The 23,956-nt window shown below is 41.0% G+C and overlaps 1 protein-coding gene across 2 annotated transcripts in view; it reads right to left on the bottom strand.

Moving 5' to 3' along the window:
- The window catches only part of ARID3B (AT-rich interaction domain 3B), a 92,436-nt gene that overhangs the window by 47,760 nt on the left and 20,720 nt on the right, over positions 1–23,956 (bottom strand). For both annotated transcript variants that reach the window (XM_073618987.1, XM_073618988.1), the window contains exons 3-4: positions 9,551–9,616; positions 3,181–3,253 (exon numbers count right to left, since the gene is read on the bottom strand). In XM_073618987.1, coding sequence (XP_073475088.1) covers positions 3,181–3,253; positions 9,551–9,616 — 139 coding nt within the window. The remainder of the gene's footprint in view (positions 1–3,180; positions 3,254–9,550; positions 9,617–23,956) is intronic.

Below are 23,956 nucleotides of genomic sequence, written 5' to 3'. Positions count from 1 at the left end.
CCATACCAGGAGCTGTGCCACAGCTGTGGACCTGGAGAGGGTGCTCTGCGGCTAACAGTGCTCAGCGTTCCCCAGAAGAAGCCATTGTTTGGGAAACATGTAGGGACTTGACATGCATTAGTGACCATTTCAAGCATATGGATACTTTGGCCAGTATTACTATCTGTATATTACTCTGCTTATATTTTATGCACCCTATATTTGTTGTCTTTTGTACATTTATAAAATATAAATTGTATTACATAGAATACTGTAATTTTCTAAACATTAGGCACCACTATAATCCCTATCCAATTCCCCTTCTTTGTACTAGTGCTCAAAGGTGTGGAACATGCCAAAATGCAGAGCCCAGCGCCCAAAGGTCGCAGGGGTTATATGGGGGCTAACCTCACTTTTTTTTTTTTTTACTGGTCTGCCAGTGTACAAACCTTTTGTAAGCAGTAGTATATACCCTAACTAGGGTTGTCCCGATACCGATACTAGTATCGGTACCGATACCGAGCATTTGCCCAAGTACTTGTACTCGGACAAATGCTCCCGATGCTTCCCCCGATACCTGGAAGTCAGCTGTGATCGGCGCATGGGGGAGTTACAAGATTCTCCCCCATTGGCTTTCAGCGGCTTTAGTGACATACAGCGGTGATCGGTCACTGCTGTCACTGCATCCTCCTCCATGCCCCCTCCGTTCCTCTCTGCTGTCCCCCTCCGTTCCGCCGTTCCTCTATCCTTCTCTGTCCCCTCCGCTCTGCTGTGCCTCTCCGCTGTCCCCCTCCATTCCGCCGTTCCCCTTTCCTTCTCTGTCCCCCTCCTCTGTCTCCTCCGTTCTGCTGCCCCCCTCTCCTTCTCTTTCTCCTCTGTTCTGCTGTCCCTCTCTGCTGTCCCCTCCGTTCTCCCCCTCCATTCTGCTGTCCTCCTCCTCCTTCCTTTGTGAATGGACAGAGTCAGCTGAAACATTGTAATCTCTTGTGATTACGATGTGTCAGTTTATGAATGGAGAGGAGCCGCTGTCTTCTCTCCATTCATTCTCAGTGCAGCTGAGGCTGCAGAGAAAGGGACTGGGGAATCTCTATCCTCTGTCTCTTTCTCTGTCTCAAGGGGGAGATATCAGAGGTCTGTTAAGACCCCTGATATCTCACCAAAGCCCCCCAACAGGGCTGATTAAAAAAAAAAAAACACATATTGCAATAAAGAATAAAAAAAATATTATTGTAAAAAATAAAAATTGTAAATAAAAAAAAACAAAAAAAAAAAAAACACACACACACACACACACACACACACACACACACACACACACACACACACATACACCATTCACCCCCTCCCCCGAAAGAAAAAGAAAGCACTGTTAAAAAAAAAAAAACACTGTCACGTGACATTAAAAAAAAAAAAGTATCGGTAATCGGTATTGGCGAGTACTTGAAAAAAGTATCGGTACTTGTACTCGGTCCTAAAAAAGTGGTATCGGGACAACCCTAACCCTAACTGCTCCAGAATTTGTGTCCCACAATGGCCTTGAAATAAATGATCCTTTCTCAACAAAATATATAAATATATTTTAAAAATATATTTAAAAAAATATATTAACCCCAAACCTATTTATTACCAAAAAATGAGGGTAAGACCTGCCTATCCCCCATAGCTGTGTGACCCACTGCTGCTTTTCGTGTAATTTGCCAAAAATAGTAGTGAAGTAATAAAATGTTTCTAAGGTGGTGACAGTGATTAAGTTGCAGGCATATTGTAATTACCCATCTCAGAGCCCATTCAGACCTTTACTGTGCGTATTTTCCTAATGCATGTTAACCCAAACATGAGGTCCTAAGCGTTTGATAGAAAAAGAGGCCAAGCCTCAAAGGATGTCCCCTTGCCCTTAAAGTGCCGTCACTGAGATCCAGCCCAAATTCAAATCTTGCATGGACGATCTAAGGCACGTAGCAGGAAATAAATACATTGGATAATGTGATACCATTAAAATCACCGATTTAATTGTTCAAGAGATAATCTTGTTGCCATAAACAATGTGTTTTTAGCTACAATAATAATTTAAAAGAAGTACGGGATTTGGTGCCTGGACTGAACTTGGTGACATCAGCAGAGAGCGGACTTCAGACCGCTCTCTGCTGAAAATGGGTCACAGGAGTGCAAAACAAATTGCACTTCTGTGACCCATAGTAGAAGCCCAGGCTGGACTTCTCCTTTAAAGTAGATATTTTTATCCTTCAACATGCCATTCTTACTAGAAAATAGCTGGAATTTAAGTGGATTACAAAGAAGAAAAAGAAAAAAAAAACACAACAGGGTATAACATGTTAACTATCCCTGAACACATATCTGACAATATGTGAAATGCTTTCATTATTCACTTATTAGTGGGAGCTAGAAAAAAAAACAATGAATTTAGCACTCAACAGTGAAGGGTATTTTGCATGTCACACTTTTATATTTTATGTATGCATTTATATTTTTTTAATTATTTTTGAGATTATAGGTATAGGGATTATTTTTGCTAGCAAATACTAGAGAATGGACAGTGGAAACAGATACCCCGTTTCCCCGAAAATAAGACCTAGTGTGATTGTCGGTGATGGCTGCAATACAAGCCCTACCCCCCAAATAAGCCCTACCCTGTTTCCCTGAAAATAAGCTCTACCCTGAAAATAAGACCTACAAGGACTTTAACTAGGGCTTATTTGGGGGGTAGGGCTTATATTGCAGCCATCACTGACAATCACGCTAGGTCTTATTTTCGGGGAAACAGGGTAGAAAAGGAGGAAAATGACCAGAGAGATCAGGGGCATGGATGGAAGTGGAGGAGAATGTTCACATGGAGAAGGAGAATGTGTGTGGACAAAAATAAAAGGAAGATAACAGAGGAGCGAGGGCATGGATGGAAATGGAGGCCAATGATCCAGAGGAGAGGAAAGTGGGCATCAATGGAGTACAAATGATCCAGAGAGGGCAGGATAGCAGACATTATCAATAGATGAATATATTGAGTGCATACTATTTGATGTAGTGCCTACTTTTGAAGTGCATTAAGCTGTCCAGTAGGAAGAAATAGCCCAATATCTTAAAGAAGCATTTTGAATAAATGAAAGATAAGCCAAGACAGTCAACAGATTGAAAAGAAATAATAGAAATAAAGTAAAGGTGCAGTGTCATAAATCACTACCTCACCTTTCTTTTGCATAAAAACAAACAGGTCATCGAGGAATTCTTTCCTCTTTGGGTCACTGTCGAGTTCATAAAGCTGCAATATAAAAAAATAAAAATGTTAGATAAAATGTGATACACACCGAAAACTAACATGCAAACAATATCTGTAAAATTGACACCTTAACAGCCCAATTCATTAAATACATTCCAGGTGCATCAAAACAAAAAGGTATGCAAACTCTTAGGGTACTTTCACACTGAGGCGCTGCGGCGTCGGCGGTAAAGCGCCTCTATATTTTTAAATGGCGCTTTTCGGCCACTAGCGGGGCGCTTTTAACCCCCGCTAGCGGCCCAAAAGGCTGAAGTGGCGCTTTGTCAGCGCTGCCCATTGATTTAAATGGACAGGGGGCGCTTTAGGAGCGGTGCATCCACCGCTCCTAAAGTGCCTCAAAGATGCTGCTTGCAGAACTTTAGCATCCTGCCAGCACACCGCTCTAGTGTGAAAGCCTCGGGCTTTCACACTGGAGTGACAGGAGAGGCACTTTACAGGCGCCTCAGTGTGAAAGTTGCCTTACAGAGAATTAAAAAAAAAAACAAAAAAAAAACAAAAAAAAAAAACAGCCAGAGTAGACAAGTCTGTCCCCTGCCAGCATGCCGTAAAGCAGTGGTCATCAGGACAGGGCCCACTAACAGGCCAGGTTTTATGTATTACCTTGGGGAGATGCAGACTAGAATACTGCAACCACTGAGCAGCAAATTATATCACCTGTGACGTATTTCAGTTATCTTGCAAACCTGGCCTGTTAGTGGGCCCTGAGGACAGGGTCGATGACCACTGCCGTAAAGTACCCATGCTTCCTGAGTGGAAGTTAGTCTCCACAGATGACCAACACAACCCATGCAGAGTCAGACCTAAAGCTCTGCAATCAGAAAGGTCATGCTTCCTGTTAATTGAAGAGCTCTACCTCTCACTCAAACCCCTCACATGAACGCGCTCTCTCTCTCTCTGTCTGAACACAGCATTTGATGACTCCAGCGATGGGGAGGTAAACACTAACAGCTGGGCCTCTCTTAGCAACCTCCTGGGAGTTTTTCCAGTCAGGCTTCATGAGGTACGTAAATTGCCTACACCTATGTGCCAAGGGCATTAGGGTGCATTCCCACTGCCATGCAGCAGGCTGCAACGCGGGTGCAGTGTACTGTGCTTTTTGCATGGGTCACCCGCCGTTTCCCATAGACTGCTATTTATGTCCCGTATTTTTTTGGTGTGCTTTCAAAAAAACATGCCAAAAACGTGGGACATAATAGAAGTCTATGAGAGACCACCGGTAACCCACAAGAAAAACCACAAGCAAAAAAACTGTTGCGTCCACGATGTGGCCAAACTGCAAAGCAGCATGGTTTGATTTGTATCTATATAGACACCTAAGAGTTCACCTTTACCAAAAAACTGCTCAACTACTAGGACTAGATATAAGACACTAATAAATTGGCCAATGTTCAGTGTGACTAAAGCTTTTTTTTTTTTTTTTTTTTTAATACTAGCAGCCAAGATGTATGACGAGAGAGACTGTATACATCCTATGTCAAAATCTCATCCTCTGCCGGTTACCATTTCTTTACAAAAATTGTACATATCACAGATGCGCATGCACAGCTCAGTTTAAAGAATACCAGGAGAGGATGGAAGTGCTGCCGACCAGGGGGAAACACAGCATTTATATTCTTTGGGGAGAGAACTTTGCAAGGTAGGTGTGCATATTTGGACATTATGAAAAAATCTTCTGAAGGCACCAGACACCAAAAGTTAATTTCCGCTTTAAGGGCTAGTGTACGTGGAATTCTGTAATCACTTAGGTCAGAATAAAATCAGTGACTTCACTTTTATTCCTTCCTTCAAATCAATGTAAAAGTATGGCAAATGATAGTGTCCACTGATCCTTAAAAACAGACCATATAAGAACTTCTGGTCTAAATAATTAAACAAAAAGGTATATAAATACAACAACTTTGCCTTCACTTCTGAAGAAGGGAGGACTATTAATATGCACATTAGTGCAGCTAAATCAGATACCCAATACTTGAACTTCCAAAAACAGGTTTCTTTTTTACCTATTTAGCCATGTGATCTGACGTATTTGACTCGCTCATTAGAAATCAGACATTCATTTTTATGTTCCCATTTTAGACCTCAGGATAAAAAGGTAAATATTAAGTTTAAGTTTATGTTTGGTCAACTTAAAAATGTGATATTTGTACTTAAAATAAACTATTTGGAGTTCATTGAGGGACATAGCAATTCAGATACAGTTGGGTTATACTGCAGCCTACATGATAATTGGACACTAGCAAAGAGAAAAATGTGAGCCAGCCGGTATAACTCATCCTGCTCCGAGCAAGCCAAGTTAATGAACTCTAAGAAATGGATTTGGCACCAAGTACACAAATCCCATTTTATTTCTTGTTCACTGAGAGACAAGATTTCAGATACAGTCAGAACATCCAAAAGCAGTCCAACTGAGGGAAGGGTAACAGCAACAAACACATTAACAGGCTCTCACAAAACAAAACAAAAACCAACACAGAACGGAGGACTGCCTGCATCTTAGCTGTCAAAAGAACCTTATTTTTTTGAAGCTGGCATTAAAGGGGGCCTAGTAAAACTTAGAAGAACATATGAACAAAAGACCAAGTGGCAGCTTTGCAAATAGGAGAAACTGCTTCTTAGGTTTTTTACATCAATCAACTGGTTCAGTAGAGTGTGCCTTGACACAAAAAGTTGGAACCTGATCCTTACAGCAGAGGTCCGTCAACCGCTGCAAAAAATAAAAGCTAGCAGCTACACATACGGCAGCTGCTGGCTTTTTAATAATAGGACACTTACCTTTCCTGGAGTCCAGCAATGTCGGCAATGCAGTCGGCACCATTGCGGGTAAGGAAACCCGTCAGTGTAGCCATACGGCTGCACATCGGGAACCCTACTGCACATGCGCAAGGCTCCTCTATCCTACTGGCCCAGCGACAGGGGAGGAGGGAGCCGAGCGGTGACGTCACTATCCGCAGCTGTGGCTCCCAGAAGTGGGAGCAGGATACCTATCCTGTCCTCCCAACCCTCCCGAAAGGTGCCAATCGTGGCACCGGGGGGGGGGGGGACAAATCAGCAGAAGTTCCATTTTTGGGTGGGATTCCGCTTTAAGGCCCCTTTCACACTGGGACACCTATTTTTAGTGTCGCTTTACCGTAGTTTTTGCGGGGGTTTTTGGCCGATAGCGGGCGGCTTTGACCCCCGCTGGTGGCGGAAATAGGGTTAAAACGAGCAGCGGCGGTGCCCATTCAGTTCAATGGGCAGGAGCGGTGTATACACCGCTCCAAAGATGCTGCTTGCAGGCGGTTTTTTTAATGTCCTGCCAGCGCACCGCTCCAGTGTGAAAGGCTTTCACACTGGAGAGACAGAAGAGGCACTTTAGAGGCGCTATGCAGGCGCTGTTTTTAGCGCTGTATCGCCTGTAAAGTGTCTCAGTGTAAAAGGTGTCTAGGAGCATGAGCTTGAATAATGTTTTTTCTGAACCACAGAGAAATGGTGAAACAAGAAGCTGGTTCTGGTATTAGGTTTGCCAAAGAGTCAGTCTAATAGGAGCAGTTCCTGCAAAGTTAACTTGTGCAACACAAACTACTTCCAGGCAATGGAGGAATGTCTTCTGATGAACTGGCGTTGAGGCGAAAGGTTGAGACTAAGAAAGAAATTCTGGGGCTCAACATCACCATGTCCCAACGTAAGACCAGAAAGGGCTCATGACAGGATAAGGTTGCCAGCTCAGATAGACATTCATCTCACAGAGGTAAAGGCATTCAAAAATGCAACCTTGTGAGTGAGAGTGGAAAGGGGAGAATATCCCTGATCAGTCCAACTGGCAGTTTTCAAAGTGCCAAAAGAACTCTTCAGATCCCAGCGAGTCATGGGGGGGGGGCCACATGGGGCACAACATATACAAAGGTCTTTAAACAAAGAATGGGAAGCCAGCAATCTTTTGATCAAGATCGTAAGCATTGTACTCAATGTTAATGGTGATAAGGGCCAAAATGCTCATCTAGACCCATCTGCAAAAATGAAAAAAAAAAAAAAAAAGCCAAGACTCATGCCATGGAGGATTTTTCTGGATGAATGTTACTTACCTTGCACCTAGTCTAGCACAGTATGCCTTTAATGTTTAGTTAGGGACCTTGCGGGAAATATAATTCACATCTTTAGCTGCTCTCCCTCAGAAAACTGCTTCAACAAACTAGCCATTAAAGCTAGCAACCACAAAGCAGGTTAGTAGGCTGGTCCTTGGGACAGAAATGTGATCTGAACGTTTCTGCCAGAAGTCTAATCAGGTCAGTATATCACATCCACCTGGGTCAGTCCAAAACCAAAGATCTCCAGAATGCCCTCTATCTTGACCCTGCAATGCAGTTGGGTAAAGAGTTTGAGGGGAGGAAAGGCGTAGATCAGGTTGTACTGATCCCACAGACACCAGAGAACTCCTGTAACTGTAGACAAACTTGCCCAGTTTCTTGTTGAACTGAAAGCCAGGAGGTCCACATCCAGCATTGCCCACCTGCGACAAAGGTCCTAGATCACCTCTGGGTGTAGGGAACACTCTACTAGGTCTAGGCGATGCCAGTTGAAGAAGTCTGCTTGCCAGTACTCCAGATATAAGCTGCAGACAAAGGAATGTGATGTTTTTGCCCAGCACAAGATCCATTCTACCTCCCTTTGCCGTGGCAAGACCTCTAGTTCCCTTCTGACCGATTACCCCCCATGGCATTGGTGTTGTCCGACTGAATTTGGATCAAAAGATGCCCCCATTGGGATGTCCAGCATTGCTAGGACAGCCTTAAGTTCCAGAATGTTGATTGGGGAAAAACTCCTCATATCCAATCTTCCAAGATATTAGAGGGAAGGATTTCCATACATATTTCTCTGATAGTCACTCGGACTGAATGCTGCTCTCCCTATATCCAGCTATGCTGGTTTCTGACATCTGTTGAATAGCTCCACTTGTTCATACATCGCAACTGCCACTGTTTTTGTAAAATTCTCATAAAAATCAATAACATTTATGTATAATAAGGAAGAAACTACTGCCATTTCAGAACCGGATTCTTGAGCCAACCAGCAAAGGACGACTGTCTTTGGTGTCAGACGAGTTGGTTTATCCAAGCATTGGAATGACCTGTCCCAGAATGACAGGATATTGTGTTGTAGGAGTCTGGAATGAAACTGGGCAAATCACCCTGTCTTGAATGCAGATGAAAAAAAAAATAGACAGATGCCTTCTGAAAGTAATAGTTTGAGTCTGGGAGGTGAAAGTTTAAGATTTTCTTGGGAAAAACCATGTCTTGAGTCGTGTTTGGTCGTGTTTGGGATAAGACCCCGATATTCCAAGCACTGAGTCTGCTCTAGAGCTGAAGTGCCAATTCTAAATGTTTAGGATCAAGCCAAACCTCTGTAAAAGTCTGGACATTTGAGGCTATTTTGTCAACCAGAATCTGTGCCGTTTACTCAATAGGAGGTTGTTCCACAATAGGAATGTGGTGGGAGAACACAAAGACTAACACAGAAGTCAACACTGGTGAATAACGAAGGTGAAAAAAATAGGCAAGATGGCAGGGTCACAAACTAAAAGTGCTGGGGATAAATAAAGTGAAGGACTCACTGTTGTGCTGGAAAAATGGGGACATGAAGGTATGCATCCTTATTCACAAAGACCAGAAAGTCTTCATCAAGGAAGACCATGACAGGCCTGATGTATTCCATCAATAGGTTCATTGTAAAGCAATACTGCTCCTTTTACCATTTATGAATTTGAAGTGTAACTACAGGATAAAACTAAATTGCCTACAATAAAATTTACATAGCTCCATAAGGGAACACGCATAAGTAACAAAATTTACACACCAAGACGATCCTTTGTACCTGTTGATCCTGCCTGTCTACATCCAAATGACTTGATTTCTATGAGAGCAGACAATTGCAGAGCAGGGTTGTGACCCTTTTCCTGCATGCTACAGCAGATTGCAGAGATTTGGCGAGTATGTTAGCTGAAAGCTGGGCCTAGCTTCCACTGTTCTATCAAAACTATGCCACAGTGTTCACACAATCTCTTAAGAACAAGCTATAAAAAAGGTATTTAAAAGTGAATTCTGTTTAGGGTGTTGGGTCAGTGTAGTGCGCTGCAAGCACTGCAATGGCATAATTTTAAAGTACAAACTTTACTTTTATAAATTAAATGGACAGGAGAGTCAGCATGCGAGAAGAGAAAATGGTTTCAGTAGAAGCCCAATGTAAATCAATGTAGGATATAGATGATCTTGCTACTAATTTAGACTGTGAACAAATGAATAATACCTTTGCAAAATCCCTGGAGGTTTCCCTGGAACGGCCATCCGCATCTTCACCCCAGGAAGTGTTCTCCTTTAGAAAGGAAAAAAAAAATAAAAAAAAAAGTAAAAAACAGGGCTTAGCACATGAAATACAAAAAGAAGCTGAAAAGATATATTAAGGTTCATTTTAGCATACCTGCTATGAATGGTCAGATTTCTTATGAATAAATGCAATCGTATTACCTAAAAAGCCAAAAAAGTCTTCCAAAGGCCTCAAACAGCCAAAGCAAAAATTACATTATTCACAACTTCTTTTGTCAATTTAAAATTAGCAACTCAAAGACATAAGGTATATGCACTCAATTTTTTTTTTTTTTTTTTTTTTTTTTTTTTAGGGGGCACAACTGAACTGCAAAACGAACAATTTACAGACAGTTTATCTCTACTAATTGAAACCATTGTACACTTTGCTAAGACAAAGCGGCAAAAAATTGGAACACAAAGTCTATGACTGAAAACATTTGATCAGAAATGTACAAATAGCCATGGGACGAGGTTTAAGCCTGGTACAAGCTATGGGTTTTATTTTTTTTTCCTTTAACCTAGCGGGCTGAAGGAAAGAAAAAAAAAAACCAAACAAACTGACAGATCGCTGTACTAACACAAGCGATGTAAGTACAGCAATGTCCCCCACTGCGCTATTATGTTCTGACAGGGGGATCGTGCCCCCCCCAGCCAGGACACACTGACACCCCAAATTTTGCTATAAAACAACCAAAAAATAAAAAATTGCAGCGGACAGTCGGGACACTGACATTTTTTGGGGACCAGTGCTAAAAAATACACACTGTTACTGTACTAATGACACTGGCTGGGAAGGGGTTAACATCAGGGGCAATCAAAGGGTTACCTGTGTGCCTGACCAGTGCTTTACTTCTGTGGGGGAGGTATTTGTACTAGGAGAAGGCATGGATCGTTGCCTCTGCTTAGCAGAGGCACAGGATCCAGGTCTTCTGTAGTGACAGAACGGCGCTCATCTACATTAGGCAGACCTCCATTCGGTCACTGTACCGAAGCATCAGCAGGTACAGGCGGACAGAGTCCGCTGTACCTGCCAATCAGCTCCCGCTGTGTCTAATCACAGCAGAAGCGGGCTAGCGGAGGCGCGTGCCCCAAACCAGGAAGTGCCGCATCACCTACTAGGTACATGATCCAGCGAGAGCCACTTTGCCACTGTATATTTACAGTATGTGGTCAGCAAGTGGTTATATGAAAAGACATGCGTGCGATTTGAACAGGAATGCAGGGCGATTTGTCAGAATCGCATGCTGTTTTCCGTACTGCTCCTGTGTGAACCCAGGCTTGTCATAGTGACTTCAGCCTGGGTTCACACAGAAGCAGTGTGGAAAACCCTTTGTTTGCAGTGCAATTTGAGCCTATTCAAATTGCATGGGTTTAAATCACACCGCAAAAAGTATGGGTACTGGCGAGTACTTGACCGAAAGTATTGGTACTCTTAGGTTAAAAAAAAAAAAAAAAAAAAAATTGCTATCGGCACAACCCTAACATACACAAGCTATATCTTATGAACTACATTCTATTCTGTGAATGTGTTTACACACATTACATGGAATAAGAGTTAAATTATGAAGCAACCAAATAAACACAGCTGCAAAGAGTACAGTCGTACTGGATTACCATTAGCATGTGTCAGCTGTAAAAAGGGTGTCGTTTAGCACTTGAATTGTGAATTTTCAAAAGCAACACAAGGCAATTACAAAGCCAAATAGTGTATAGGTATGCTTTTATCCCATAAGTTTCATCTGGACAGGGTCACATTTGGAGAAAAGCAAATAATGCCTTCAATGCAGAGTGTATGCAGACAACTGCTATTGTGGGTATTGAGAATACAGCCTTCTCAGAGTCAGAAAAGTGCTCTGAATGATAAGCTAATGGCCATTTTAGGGGGAACAGGTGCAAACATATTCCAGGATGATAATGACCCTCAGACACTAAAGACCCGTACATGCGATTCGAAAATCGTAAGAAAAATACTGCTTTAAGCGATCATACAATAATCAGATCGTTTTGAGGTTTCGAGTGCTGATCATGACCGTTAATCTGATATTATCCTATTGGACGAGCATGAAATTTCTCATACAATACCAGATCATATGTTTTTCGTTTAATCAGTACAGATGTGGTTCGAAAATACAAATACATGACATCACTTCCGATATGAAAATTCTCGTACGACAGAATGAAATAACTTTAGTAAACTCTTCATGTTCAATATGCGACTAGCATGCAATAAAAAAGAAAAACGATCTGTCGTCCGATTTTTGGATCGTGTGTACGGGGCTTAACAGACAAATTCAAGAGAAGCTTCACAGACGGAACGATAAAAGACAAACACCTTCTACAGCCTTCCCACACACCGGATCTAAATGGGTATTGTTGAGTGTAGTGTAAATACAAAATAGATTTTCATTTCCTCCCACAATGAACACTGGTACAAAGGCCTATTCAACAAAATACAGGGAAGAATTCAATAAAGCTGCCGTGCCACTCTTCTGGCGTTAAAACCCTCTCATCATTATGCACTGCCAAATTCATGAAGCATTTGCAACACTTTTGGTTCTGACCGCAACTCATGCACCAAATTCAGGTAGTTCTAAGATGTACCACTTTTACATTGCGGTGCAATGCCTGCGCCAAATTCAAAATACAGTTTGTGTCTTCCAAAAGGGAGGCCAATTAAGACAAAAGTCTTTTGGCGTAAAGAGAGAGAAACTGGTGCAGACAGATTTTGCAGAAGTGTTTCCCATGCAGTAGAGCTGCACAATTAATCGTCAGGAATCGTTATCGTGATTAATCGTCAAGAATCGTTATCACGATCTTGACTAAAGTGTTTCACAATTCTTTTTATGCAAAGAATTCTCTCTGCTCTTCTGAAGCCACAGCTGTCAAAGGAAAGGTAGAGGAAAAACTGGGCAGTCTGCCAAGAATCAAAACATTCTTTATCAGTTGAACTTAAGTATAAACATTGTAACAATTTGTCAATGGAATAGACTGTGTAAGTGAAAAAAGTTTAACCACTTAAACACTAAACCTTTTTCTGTCATTTGTTTTTTTTTTTGCTAGAAAATTACTATAAAATTACTTAGAACCCCAAACATATATATTTTTTTTAGTAGACATCCCCTAGAGAATAAAATGTTGTTTGTTGCAATATTTTATGTCATATTGTATTTGCACAGCGGACTTTCAAATGCAATTTTTTGGGAAAAAATTACTTTAATGAATTTAAAAAAAATCTAACAAGTAAAGTTAGCCCTTTTTTTTTTTTTTTTGTATAATGTGAAAGATTTTACGTCGCGAGAATCGTGATCTTTTTATTCTAAGCAAAAAAATTGTGATTCTCATTTTGGCCAGAATCGTGCAGCTCTACCATGCAGTGTTAATTTTGGCAGCAAATTTCAATTTAGTCTTAGTCTTAGGACTAAAATGGCATTTTAGTTTTAGTCCCATTTTAGTCTTCTGCAATTGTTTTAGTCTTATTTAGTCGGCTAAATCTCCAGGACATTTTAGTCAACTAAAATCATTTTAGTCGACTAAAACTAATTTTAGTTATCTAAAATCTAATGGGTGTAGTTAAATTATAATGCATTATTTAAGCATTTCTCTACAATTTCCAAAACTTATTATATACTGCTGGAGTGAAAAATCAAATACCGTATTTATCAGCGTATAACACGCACTTTTTTCCCCTTAAAATCAGGGGAAAATTGCGGGTGCGTGTTATACGCCGATCCCCTGCTGACCGTGAGCGGAGCGATCGCCGGCCGCCGATATACAGATAGCAGAGTTTGAAAATGGCGCCGCCGAAATACATAGCCGTGACTTGCGACGGCTCTCGGCCACTTTCGGCTCCACTCGTAGTCCCGCCCGGGATGGGCGTGACTGTGAGCGGAGCGAGCACCGCCCATATACAGATAGCCGAGTGTACTTGGCTAGGTTCGGCTAGCTCCGCTCACAGTCACGCCCAGTCCCGCCCTATGATGGACACAGGGACTGGGCATGACCGAGCGGAGCTAGCCGAACCTAGCCGAGTACACTCGGCTATCTGTATATGGGCAGCGCTCGCTCCGCTCACAGTCACGCCCATCCCAGGCTGTGTAAAGCTGCACCCAAAAATAGTAAAAAATGATTCTGAAATTGTTCAACAATGTTCCTCAATGTAAAATTGCAAAGACTTTAAATATATAATCTACAGTACACAAGATTCTGAGAATCTGGAGAAATCTGTGTGCAAGGGACAAGGTCAAAACACAATACTGGAAGGCTGCTATCTTTGGGCCTTCAGATGGCACTGCATTAAAAACCAGGCATGATCCTGTAAGCCCTCATGCACACAGGCTGTTAAAATAACGTTATGAAAACGCCAGTATCTTTGCAGTGATTTTTTTAAACTTTTTTGCAATAGCGGTTTTTAGCGTTTTTTAGCGTTTTTCCGCGTTATCGTTTTTTAGCGTTTTTTTTTTTTATTCAAATTTTTTTTTTTTTTTTTTTTCAATGGATCAAAAACGTTAAAAAACGTTGGTGAATGACGTTTTTGAGCGTTTTTCAGCGTTTTTACAGCTGAAAAACGTCTTTCAGAACCCACTGGTCCTGGGTTTTTTTTACAGCTTAAAAATGCCTATGCCACTTGCAGCTCAAAAACGCCTAGGTGGGCATGAAGCCATAGACTAACACAGACAGGCCTTTTTAAGCTGCAAAAAAAGCTCAAAAAAGCAGCTGTAAAAACGTCCGTGTGCATGAGGACTAATGATCACCACTGTATGGGCTTAGGAATCCTTCCAAAAACAAAGTTTTTGCTGTGCTATCCAAAAATACAAGGTAAAGCTCTATCATGCGCAGAGGAAGATATATCTGAACATTATCCAAAAAGGCCGCTGTCTTCTCAGGGCCAAAGCTCACTTAAAATGGTTGTTGCAAAGTGGAAATCGGTTCTGTGGTCAGACTAATCAAAATTTTACATTCTTTTTCTATTCTATTTTTTGGACACAAATTTGTTTACAAATCATGATAGCTTAAAGCGGAGTTTCACACAAAAATGGAACCTCTGCTTTTCGGAGCCCTCCCCCCTCCGGTGTCACATTTGACACCTTTCAGTGGGGAGGGGGGTGAAGATACCTGTATGATACAGATATTTGCACCCACTTCCGGGCATAGACTCCCGCGGGGAGTCTACGCCTCTTCAACCCCCCCCCCCCGCTGTCTGCTGGGAAACACACAGGTCCCAGAGACAGCATGGACCATCCAGATTGCGCTCCGTGACTCGCGCATGCGCAGTAGGGAAGCAGGAAGTGAAGCCGCAACGCTTCACTTCCTGATCCTCACACCGAGGATGTTGGCAGCAGCAGCAGCTGAGAGCCGAGCGATTGATCAGCTTCAGCTGCCGACATCGCAGGCACCCTGGACAGGTAAGTGTCCTTATTTTAAAAGTCAGCAGCTGCAGTATTTGTAGCTACTGACTTTTAAAAAAATTTTTTGGGGGAACCCCCGCTTTAAGGCCTCATGTACACTGCTGCTGGTAAGCAGACGTTTAGGAGCAGTTGGGCATTTTTTTTTTCCAATTGCTCCTTTCAGCTCCTCTATGTTATCTTATCAGTACATACACACAGGGTCGTTTACAGTTGTTTCTAGGCAGTTGAGTTTAGAGGCTTTTTGGGACGCAAAAAAAAACGGGTTCAGAAGCTGAGTTTAGAGGCATTTCAAACACCAAGCGCCTCTAAACGTGGCAACTCGTTTACAGGCGTTTTTCATTTTTGGCTATTTTGAAAAGAAAAAAACATTTTTTTTTTCAAAAAAGAAAAAGAAAAAAAAAAAAAAAACGCTTCTAAAAGCAAAACGCAGCTAAAGGCGGTATGTAAAAGCGGCAAGACGGACATTTTAAACGTGGGTTACTATATTTGAAGTTAAATCGTTCAGGAGAGGTTGTGAAAACGCCCTCCGTGTACATGAAGCCTTACATCCAACTGAATCTTACACTGGACACAAAAATAATTAGGACAATGTATAAAACTGATCGGTATCCAGTCTAAAGATGACAGAAGCTGTTAAATTAGCATTCCCATTATATCATTGAGTTGCTGCCAGACTTGAGAAGGGATCAGCTTTAAATTACAGCTTCTAATCCCCTTTTAGCTCTAGTGGCAGTCAATGGACTGCAGTCTTTACTAAACATTTTGTTCAGCATTCACAAGAGAGGCACTTCCCTCCAGCCATTAACAAATAATTTTATTAGCCTGCTGAAAGAGATGGGGGATGGGACAGCCGTACCAGCTTTTGGTGCTTGTTTATTGCCTAGGGGAGATGGAAAATCCATTCTTACATCCCCTCGATAACTCTGAATTCCAGTGTGGAACAAAGACTGAACACTGCCTGGCTGCATATCTTGTATTACCTCAGTGTGTTTACTATGTGTATGTGGCTGCCTGTAAACTGTACACTTGTATACATATGTGAAAATGCTGACCTCACCATCACAACACATTGACTTATTGAACAACATGTGTTCTAGATTTAGTCAATTCAAAATGCAGTCAGTCTCTAGATGAAACAAGAAGTAAATAGTGAGTAAATGAAGAATATATGCAAGGGCATCCACTTCTAAAACCATTTGCTACACTCATCAGGGATTTTTCACACCAGCACATATGCATGAACACATGTTCCACTGACAATAGACACTCAAGTTTATTTTTTAAAGACTTAATTTGAGCTTAAAGTGACACTAAAGTCTGGTTTAAAAAAACAAAATCTATTTACCCTTTTACCCCCTGGCTAATTCTAACATTTTTGTCATACATGTAAAAATCAGCAATTTTTGCTAGGAGATTACTTAGAACTCGCAAACATTTTTTGAAAACCTAGACCATTGAGAATAAAATGGTGGTTACTGCAATTTTTTTTTTTAGGTCTCTTAATATTTGCACAGCCATATATACAACTCAGATTTTTAGGAAAAAATACATTTTAATGAATTATAGTGCACACAAACATCTTTTTTTTTTTCAATATAAAAACAACGATGTTGCACCAAGTATATATATATCCAACACGTCACGGTTTAAAATTTACGTAGGCCAGTGGAACAGCATCAAACTACAATACGTGAATGCACACTACAGGTGATGATTTAAAAGTCTTTACATGTTACCAGTTTAGAGTTAGAGGAAGTCTGGCGTTAGAATTTTTGCTCTGCTGTTCACAGCGATAGCTCACATATGTGGTGCGATCACCATTTACATATGTATGCGGGACTTACGATCCTAGGTGGGATAAAGCGTTCTGAGCGGAAGTGGGAGAAGGTGCCAAAACTGGGTACCTGCACGCCAAATTTTTTTTTAATGTGCCGCATGTGGTAGAGAGAGGAGAACACTCTTTAGGCCTCATGCACATGGACGTTTTTACAGCCGCTTTTTTGGGCATTTTTTGCAGCTTAAAAACGCCTGTCTATGTTAGTCTATGGCTTCATGCCCACCTAGGCGTTTTTGAGTTGCAAATGGCATAGGCGTTTTTAAGCTGTATAAAAAACCCAGGACAGTGGGTTCTGAGAGATGTTTTTCAGCTGTAAAAACGCTCAAAAACTTCGTTCACCAACGTTTAATGTTTTTGATCCATTGAAAAAAAAAAAAAAAAAAAAAAAAAAAAAAGCTAAAAAAACGCTAATGAACGCTAAAAAACGCTATTGCAAAAACATTGAAAAAAGCTGAAAAAAGTTTTAAAAAAATCACTGCAAAGATACTGGCGTTTTCATAACGTTATTTTAACATCCCTTGTGCATGAGGCCCAAAGGTGAAGTTCAGCTTTAAAATCTGCAATTAGGCCTTTAAAATGCTCAAAAATCATGATAAAATGTGGCCCAATTCTAAAGCGTCACCACCTATCTAGGTTAAAGAGATGCTGTCACTTTACCCATGCAGATCCCCAAAGCACTTGCACTAACCTTGCCAGGGCTCACTGGCGCTTTCAGGTATGGGGAAGCATGTGACCTACTCCCCGTGACAGTACTTGGGTCTAGCAACCAACTGCTTACTGGAGGTAGTGATGTCACCTCTCCCCATAGTCATGGACACTGCTAATTTTAGGGACAGCTGTACTGGAGGGCAGGAGCTGCAAAAGAGCGTTGGCAAAATATAAGTGGAGAGGTGGGGTTCCCTTTACAAAATCACTTTTACTGTACCCTGCACTGGTAAGGTGACAATGTCTCTTTAAAGGCAACCTTACCAGACACTCAACTCCAAGTACATGGTAATGGTTTTACCTACTAAAAAATAGTTTAAACAGAAGGGGAAGTTCTGCTTTAAGCACTCCCCCCTACCTATGCCACATTTGGCATATAACTTTTTGGGGAAGGAGCGGGTACCTACTACCTAGTTTTGACAGGTACCTGCTCCCACTTCTACTCAGACCGACTAGGCGATCCGAGCGGAAGTTCTCCCCACGCAATCTTCTGGGACACGTCACAGGTTACAGAAGATTGCCCGACCATTCAGGAGGCGCAGCGTTACTCGTGCATGCGAACTGAGCACCCGGCTGTGAATCCGCAAGCTGTCACAGCCAGGTGCCCACAGTTGTAATGCCAGCGCCGGAGAGGGAGAGAATCGTTCGCATCGCTGGATCGTGGTACAGGTGAGTTTGTGTTTATTAAAAGTCCAGCAGAAGGACTCCAGTCAAAAAAGTCCATCTCTACAAATCATTTTTTGGTTACGTCAATTTGGTGGTGTATCAATATACTGTATATATCTTTAAAAGGGCCAGATCCATCAAGACCAAGTATTATTCTTTTGTGTAGCTCCAGTTACCTTACAAATCATGCGCCTTTCATCTTGGGAGACTCAAATGGTGCCAAATTTCCAGCACTGTGCAGCCATCTACTAAGCTAAATGATGGTGTTTGACACAATGAATGTGTGATAATGGAGAATAAACAAGTAACTGAGGAGTCAAGCTGTGAGACAGATAGGCCTTCATTACGACCATGTCAAAAAGTGGTGTGAAGACATAACTGCAGGAACCCTCAGACAATGGCACAAGACTAAATAAAATTTCTGTTGAGTGAACCCCAGCTGGCTGTAATTTCAACCAGCAAAGCCAACAATATACATAATTTCAAACGGATATTCAACAGTGAGCAAATTAATAAATGTTACTTACAAAACCACTTTCTGTAGTACAGTGTAAGATCATGGTTTTCATTTGTTCTCTGTATTTATGAAACGTGTGCATAAATAAAATATTCTTTTAAATTTTAAAATATTTTTTAATACAGGGATGGCAAATTGGTTGCGTATTTTACCAATTACATTTTTTTATACTAATTCCCCTATAGAAAACAACACTCATTTATTAAGTGAACAGCTTAAAAAAAAAAAAAAAAAAAAAAAAAAAAGTACCTTCTGAAATAACATGTCGCCCGGTCTAACCCAAAGCAACTAATATGGGTTACTCAAGTAACTGTATGACCCGAGAAATCATTCCAACCAGGACTTATGGTAAAGCACATATGTACAGCATGCATTTACAGTTTCTGATATCCAAGCTCACTTTTTGCATCTTTGCAGAGAAACTGCACATCAACAGAAGATGGAGATGTTAATAGTAATTAAGAGTGATGAAGACACAGATGGGATTACAACCCTACCACCTGGCCCATCTACTTATCTCAGATGTCTGGAAATTTCCCTGCCTTCCATCCCTAAATCACATTCATTCCTGTGCCCTAGAAGGAAGTTCACTTATGTTTGTATAAATTGTTATTATTTAAGGTACTTATATAGCGCCATCAATTTACACATCGCTTTACATATACATTGTACATTCACATCGGTCCCTACCCTCAAGGAGCTTACAATCTATGGTCCCTATAGCCCCATACACACTATTAGATTTTCTGCAGACTTTTGTCTTCAGATTTAACAAAACCATATAAATATAAGTCAAACCTTAAGAGTTTCAATTTGTATGCAATCAGGCAGGTCCTTGCACTACATGGTTGTGGAAAATCTGAAGATAAAAATCTGCAGAACATCTAATAGTGTGTATGGGGTCTAACTCTAACTTAGACAGAAGCCAATTAACCTACCAGCATGTCTTTGGAGTGTGGGAGGAAACCGGAATACCCGGAGGAAACCCACGCAGGCACAGGGAGAACATGCAAACTCCAGGCAGGTAGTGTCGTGGTTGGGATTCCAACCAGTGAATACATTTCAGTATTATAAAACTCGGCTCTATTAAAGTGGAAAAAAAAATTGATGCTCCCCATTAGGGTTAAGGGCAGCATGAGCAGTAGATTTCAGGGAAATCCAGTTCCATGTCACGTAACATCAAAGTCAAACTGTTTAAGCTCCTGGTCACACTGGTGTGACTTGTCATGCGATTTGACAGTTTCAAATCGCACAAGTCACACCCTACTGTCCGCACTGGAAGTGGTCTAACCAGTGCGACTGATAGATCAGGAATGGCTTGCATAGACATCTGTGCATGAAGTTGCACAGATGTCTTCCAGGTCGCACCTAAAGGCGCACTGAAATGCTTCTTTTAAATCTTGCTACCTTAAGTGAAGTAGCATGATTTTAATGTCGCGATCGGTGTGACCAGGGTATAAAGCTGATGCGCTGCTGCCATGGCTTCATGTGACTTAGAACCAAAATGCTAACAGGTTTACTATTTAAAGCCATGTCAATTTCTCTCGATTCTTCTGCACCTACCCTAGCTAAAAAAATCCTTAACTTCAAAGTTTGGGTACCCACAACTAAACAAAACATGTCTATTTCACTAGTTTCAGAGAACACTGGACATTGTCAGTGGAAATGCTTTGTGCAAGAATGTGCGTTCTAGAGCCCTGTAAATTAAAAATGCCACACACACATATATAAAAATGTTCATCTTCTGGAGCGTGTACAGAAAATCTACAGGATGTGCACATCCCTGGGAGAGAAGAAAGCATGTACAAAGTAAGGGGAAAGAGATTATATATATATATATATATATATATATATATATATATATATATATAATCTATATATATATATAAAATTACACACAAAATATAGCTTTCCCCTTACTTTGTAGATGCTTTCTCTTCCAGGGATGTGCACATCCTGTAGATTCTCTGTATGAGCTTCCTGCAGACATGTATACGCTCCAGAAGATGAACATTTTTACTGCAGGGACTATGGCAGAATGGGCCAATATACTGCATTGGCACACACATTTTCAGTCCAATCCAGAATACACAGGAAAAGGCGACTATGCTGAAACCGAACTTACTTAAGAGTTGTCACCCTACTACAGTAAGAATAGATAAAACTTGCTGCTATGATTTAAATAAAGCCAGAACAACTTTTTGACATGCTTGGTTTTTAGATACAATTTAAGCTGCTGCAAAATTCAAGAAAATTTGTTAAGAGTCAATGTGAATTTCTAGAAAATCCTGTCATTTGAAGAGTAGGGAATGGTTAAAACTTCTGCCAGTTTCATTTATTTTGTCTGTCTGTTCATTTGGTGAATCATTATTTCCTTTTAAAGAGGAGCCACTGACACAGTTATCACTAACACAAGCACCCACTGGAAGACTTCCCCCTCCCATTCTGTTGTGGCGACAGCCATAAAATATTGGATGGGTTGAAATTTAAACACCACACCGCTGCTAAGAGGTCCAGATACAACTTTATTCCATTAAAGGTCAGGGGAACAATTCAAGAAATAGCCAACACATATCGGGGGTCTGAGTGGCTGCCAAACAAGCTGCTGATTAGGCCTGTACTTTCAACTCACACTGGAATAAATATCATTGTAGGTCCAGTTCACTACTGGTTTTGTTTACTTTGTTGCCAGTCAAGCCCTGATCAAGGGGGCACTTAGACCCCAAAAATGTGTAGGCTATTTCTTGAATTGTACCCCTTAACTTTAATGGAATAAAGTTGCATCTGGAACTCTTAGCAGTGGTGTGGCGTTTAAACTTCAACCCTTCTTACATTATACCACAAACCAAGGAGACTGTGGAGATCCTCTGGGGTGTAGAAGCCGCCTGTCCAGGAACCAGATAACTTACACCAACATTAATACCTTAAATTAATACCATTAATACCTTTCCACCCTGAATTTTTTTTTCCATTAACAGACTCCTTTTAACCTAAAAAGAAACATTCGGGGGAATTTTTTTTATATACATACCAGAATCGCCCTGTTGCTATGTAGTTCATCTAATCTGCCACTTCCTGGTCCGTGGAGCTCCCTCATCACTTCTCTTCCCTAGCCTATGCTCCTGGGAAATGGTGTGTCATTTCCCAGGAGTCTGTGGGCAGTACTGTGATCAAAAATCACATTATTTCTTGACAGGAAATAATGCAATTTAAGGCGGATCACAGCGCCATTTTTAAAAAGGCAAGAAAGCCCTTTGTTGCCATAACAACGGGGCGGAGCCTTCCTCTGTCGCCACCCGTAATGGCAACTTTAGAAACAAAACGGCGCTACGGCCACAGGTGAATCATACAAGCGCAGGATGAGAGGTACATGCTGGTTACCCAGCATGCACCTCTCCTACACTTATCCAGGAAGAGTTAGCGATTGGGCTTTACATGCCCACAATCATGATGGCAAAGGCCACAACAGGACCGAAAAACTTGTGAGTAGTAATGCAATATTTTAGCAACATCCTTTTTTTAAATTGTATAATTTAACTTTTTATTTAAAGAATGAATTATGCATGGATCATTAAAAAAATAAATAAAAATGTGTCCGGAACTCCGCTTTAAGGCCACTTTCACACTGAGGCACTTTACAGGCGTTTCAGCGCTAAAAAGCCTGTAAAACACCTGTCACTCCAGTGTGAAAGCCCGAGTGCTTTCACAATAGAGCGGTGCACTTGTGGGACGTTAAAAAAAAAAAAAAAAAGAAAAAAAAAGTCCTGCAAGCAGCATTTTTGGGGCGGTTTAGGAGCAGTGCATACACCGCTCCTAAAATGCCCTGCCCATTGAAATGGGCAGCTCTGTCAAAGCACCTGCAAAGCGCTTCGACAGCTGCACACTTTTAACAACTTCAGGGGCTGCTTAAGTGGCGTTAAAGCACCGCTAAAACTAGCGGCGCTTTACTGCTACAGCCCCACTGCCTCAGTGTAAAAGTGCCCTAAGATAACAATAGCAGTAAAATAAACTCACGGGTCCAGTGCACTTTCATTAAAATATTGGATTTCCTATTCATTTCTGTTCCAGTAACAATTGTTATCAGGACAAACAGCGTGAATCAAAACAGTGGGGACGCGGGCAGCAATATATACCCATCAGGGGTCCTAAACATTACTCAATCTATCTAAAACTAAAAGTTTGATTTGCTACAGTTTTTTTTTTTTTTAATATCCATCAAAGCTTCCAAACGTTAAAATGTACACTCAGTCGCAGACTCCCTCCCCTCCTCCCAAAACATGCATAACATCACTGGAGTGTTAATACGATAGTAAAATGGATGCCTATTAAAATGTAATAGCTGCACAACTTGGTAAAAACATGGACACCAACACGTAAATGAACACATCAACAAGTACCTAATGTAGTGTCATGGTACATGGACTGAAACACAATGGACACACCAGTCACTCAATACAGACTCACTGCAGTTAATCAGTCTTTTGAGAAGTGCCTTTTTTAGGATCAGAGGTCACGCTCTCTGTTGGCTCTTCATTTGTCCTACATTCATATCCCCTCCCCCAGACACCAAAACATAATTTACTGACATCTTTATGTCTTTATCACAAAGTCAAAGGATAAAATGCTCTTAACAAGGTGCCACTATTTAATGATGAAAAAAAGAAAAAAAAAAAAAAAAAAATTGTTAAAATGCTTTGCTAACAAATTATAAAATGAAGAACTGCTCACTCAAAAATGATAAACCAATACGGTAGTAAAAACAGGAACCTATATAATTCCCACTTTGAATATTCCAGAGCCGACACCGATTCTAAATACAAATAGCCCTGGGAAAAAAGAAAAAAGGGCGGCTGTTTAACCACTTTTCACCAAAAGGTATTTTTCTCTTTTTTTTTTTTTTGCACACGTTAAAAAACCTGTATTTTTTTTTTTTTTTGCTAGAGAAATACTTTGAAACCTCAAATATATATTTTTTGAACGCAGAGGCCCTTTACAAAAATATGGAGCAGCTGAACTTTTTTTATGTAGTATGTTATTTGAACAACTGTTGATCAAATGCTTACTTTTAGGGGAAACATTTAATAAAAAAAAAATATATATATATATCACTAAAATGCATTTTTGTGCAAGCACCAGATACATTTTTGATAAAGGATGGGGTTGCATCACTAAGTAGATAGCAAACTGTCAAGCCTTTAAATTGCGCGTGCAATTGCA

This window comes from Aquarana catesbeiana, linkage group LG03 (assembly GCF_042186555.1).
Source record: "Aquarana catesbeiana isolate 2022-GZ linkage group LG03, ASM4218655v1, whole genome shotgun sequence".
In the NCBI taxonomy this organism is placed as follows: Eukaryota; Metazoa; Chordata; class Amphibia; order Anura; family Ranidae; genus Aquarana; species Aquarana catesbeiana.
This window is presented reverse-complemented; position numbering and strand designations above follow the sequence as displayed.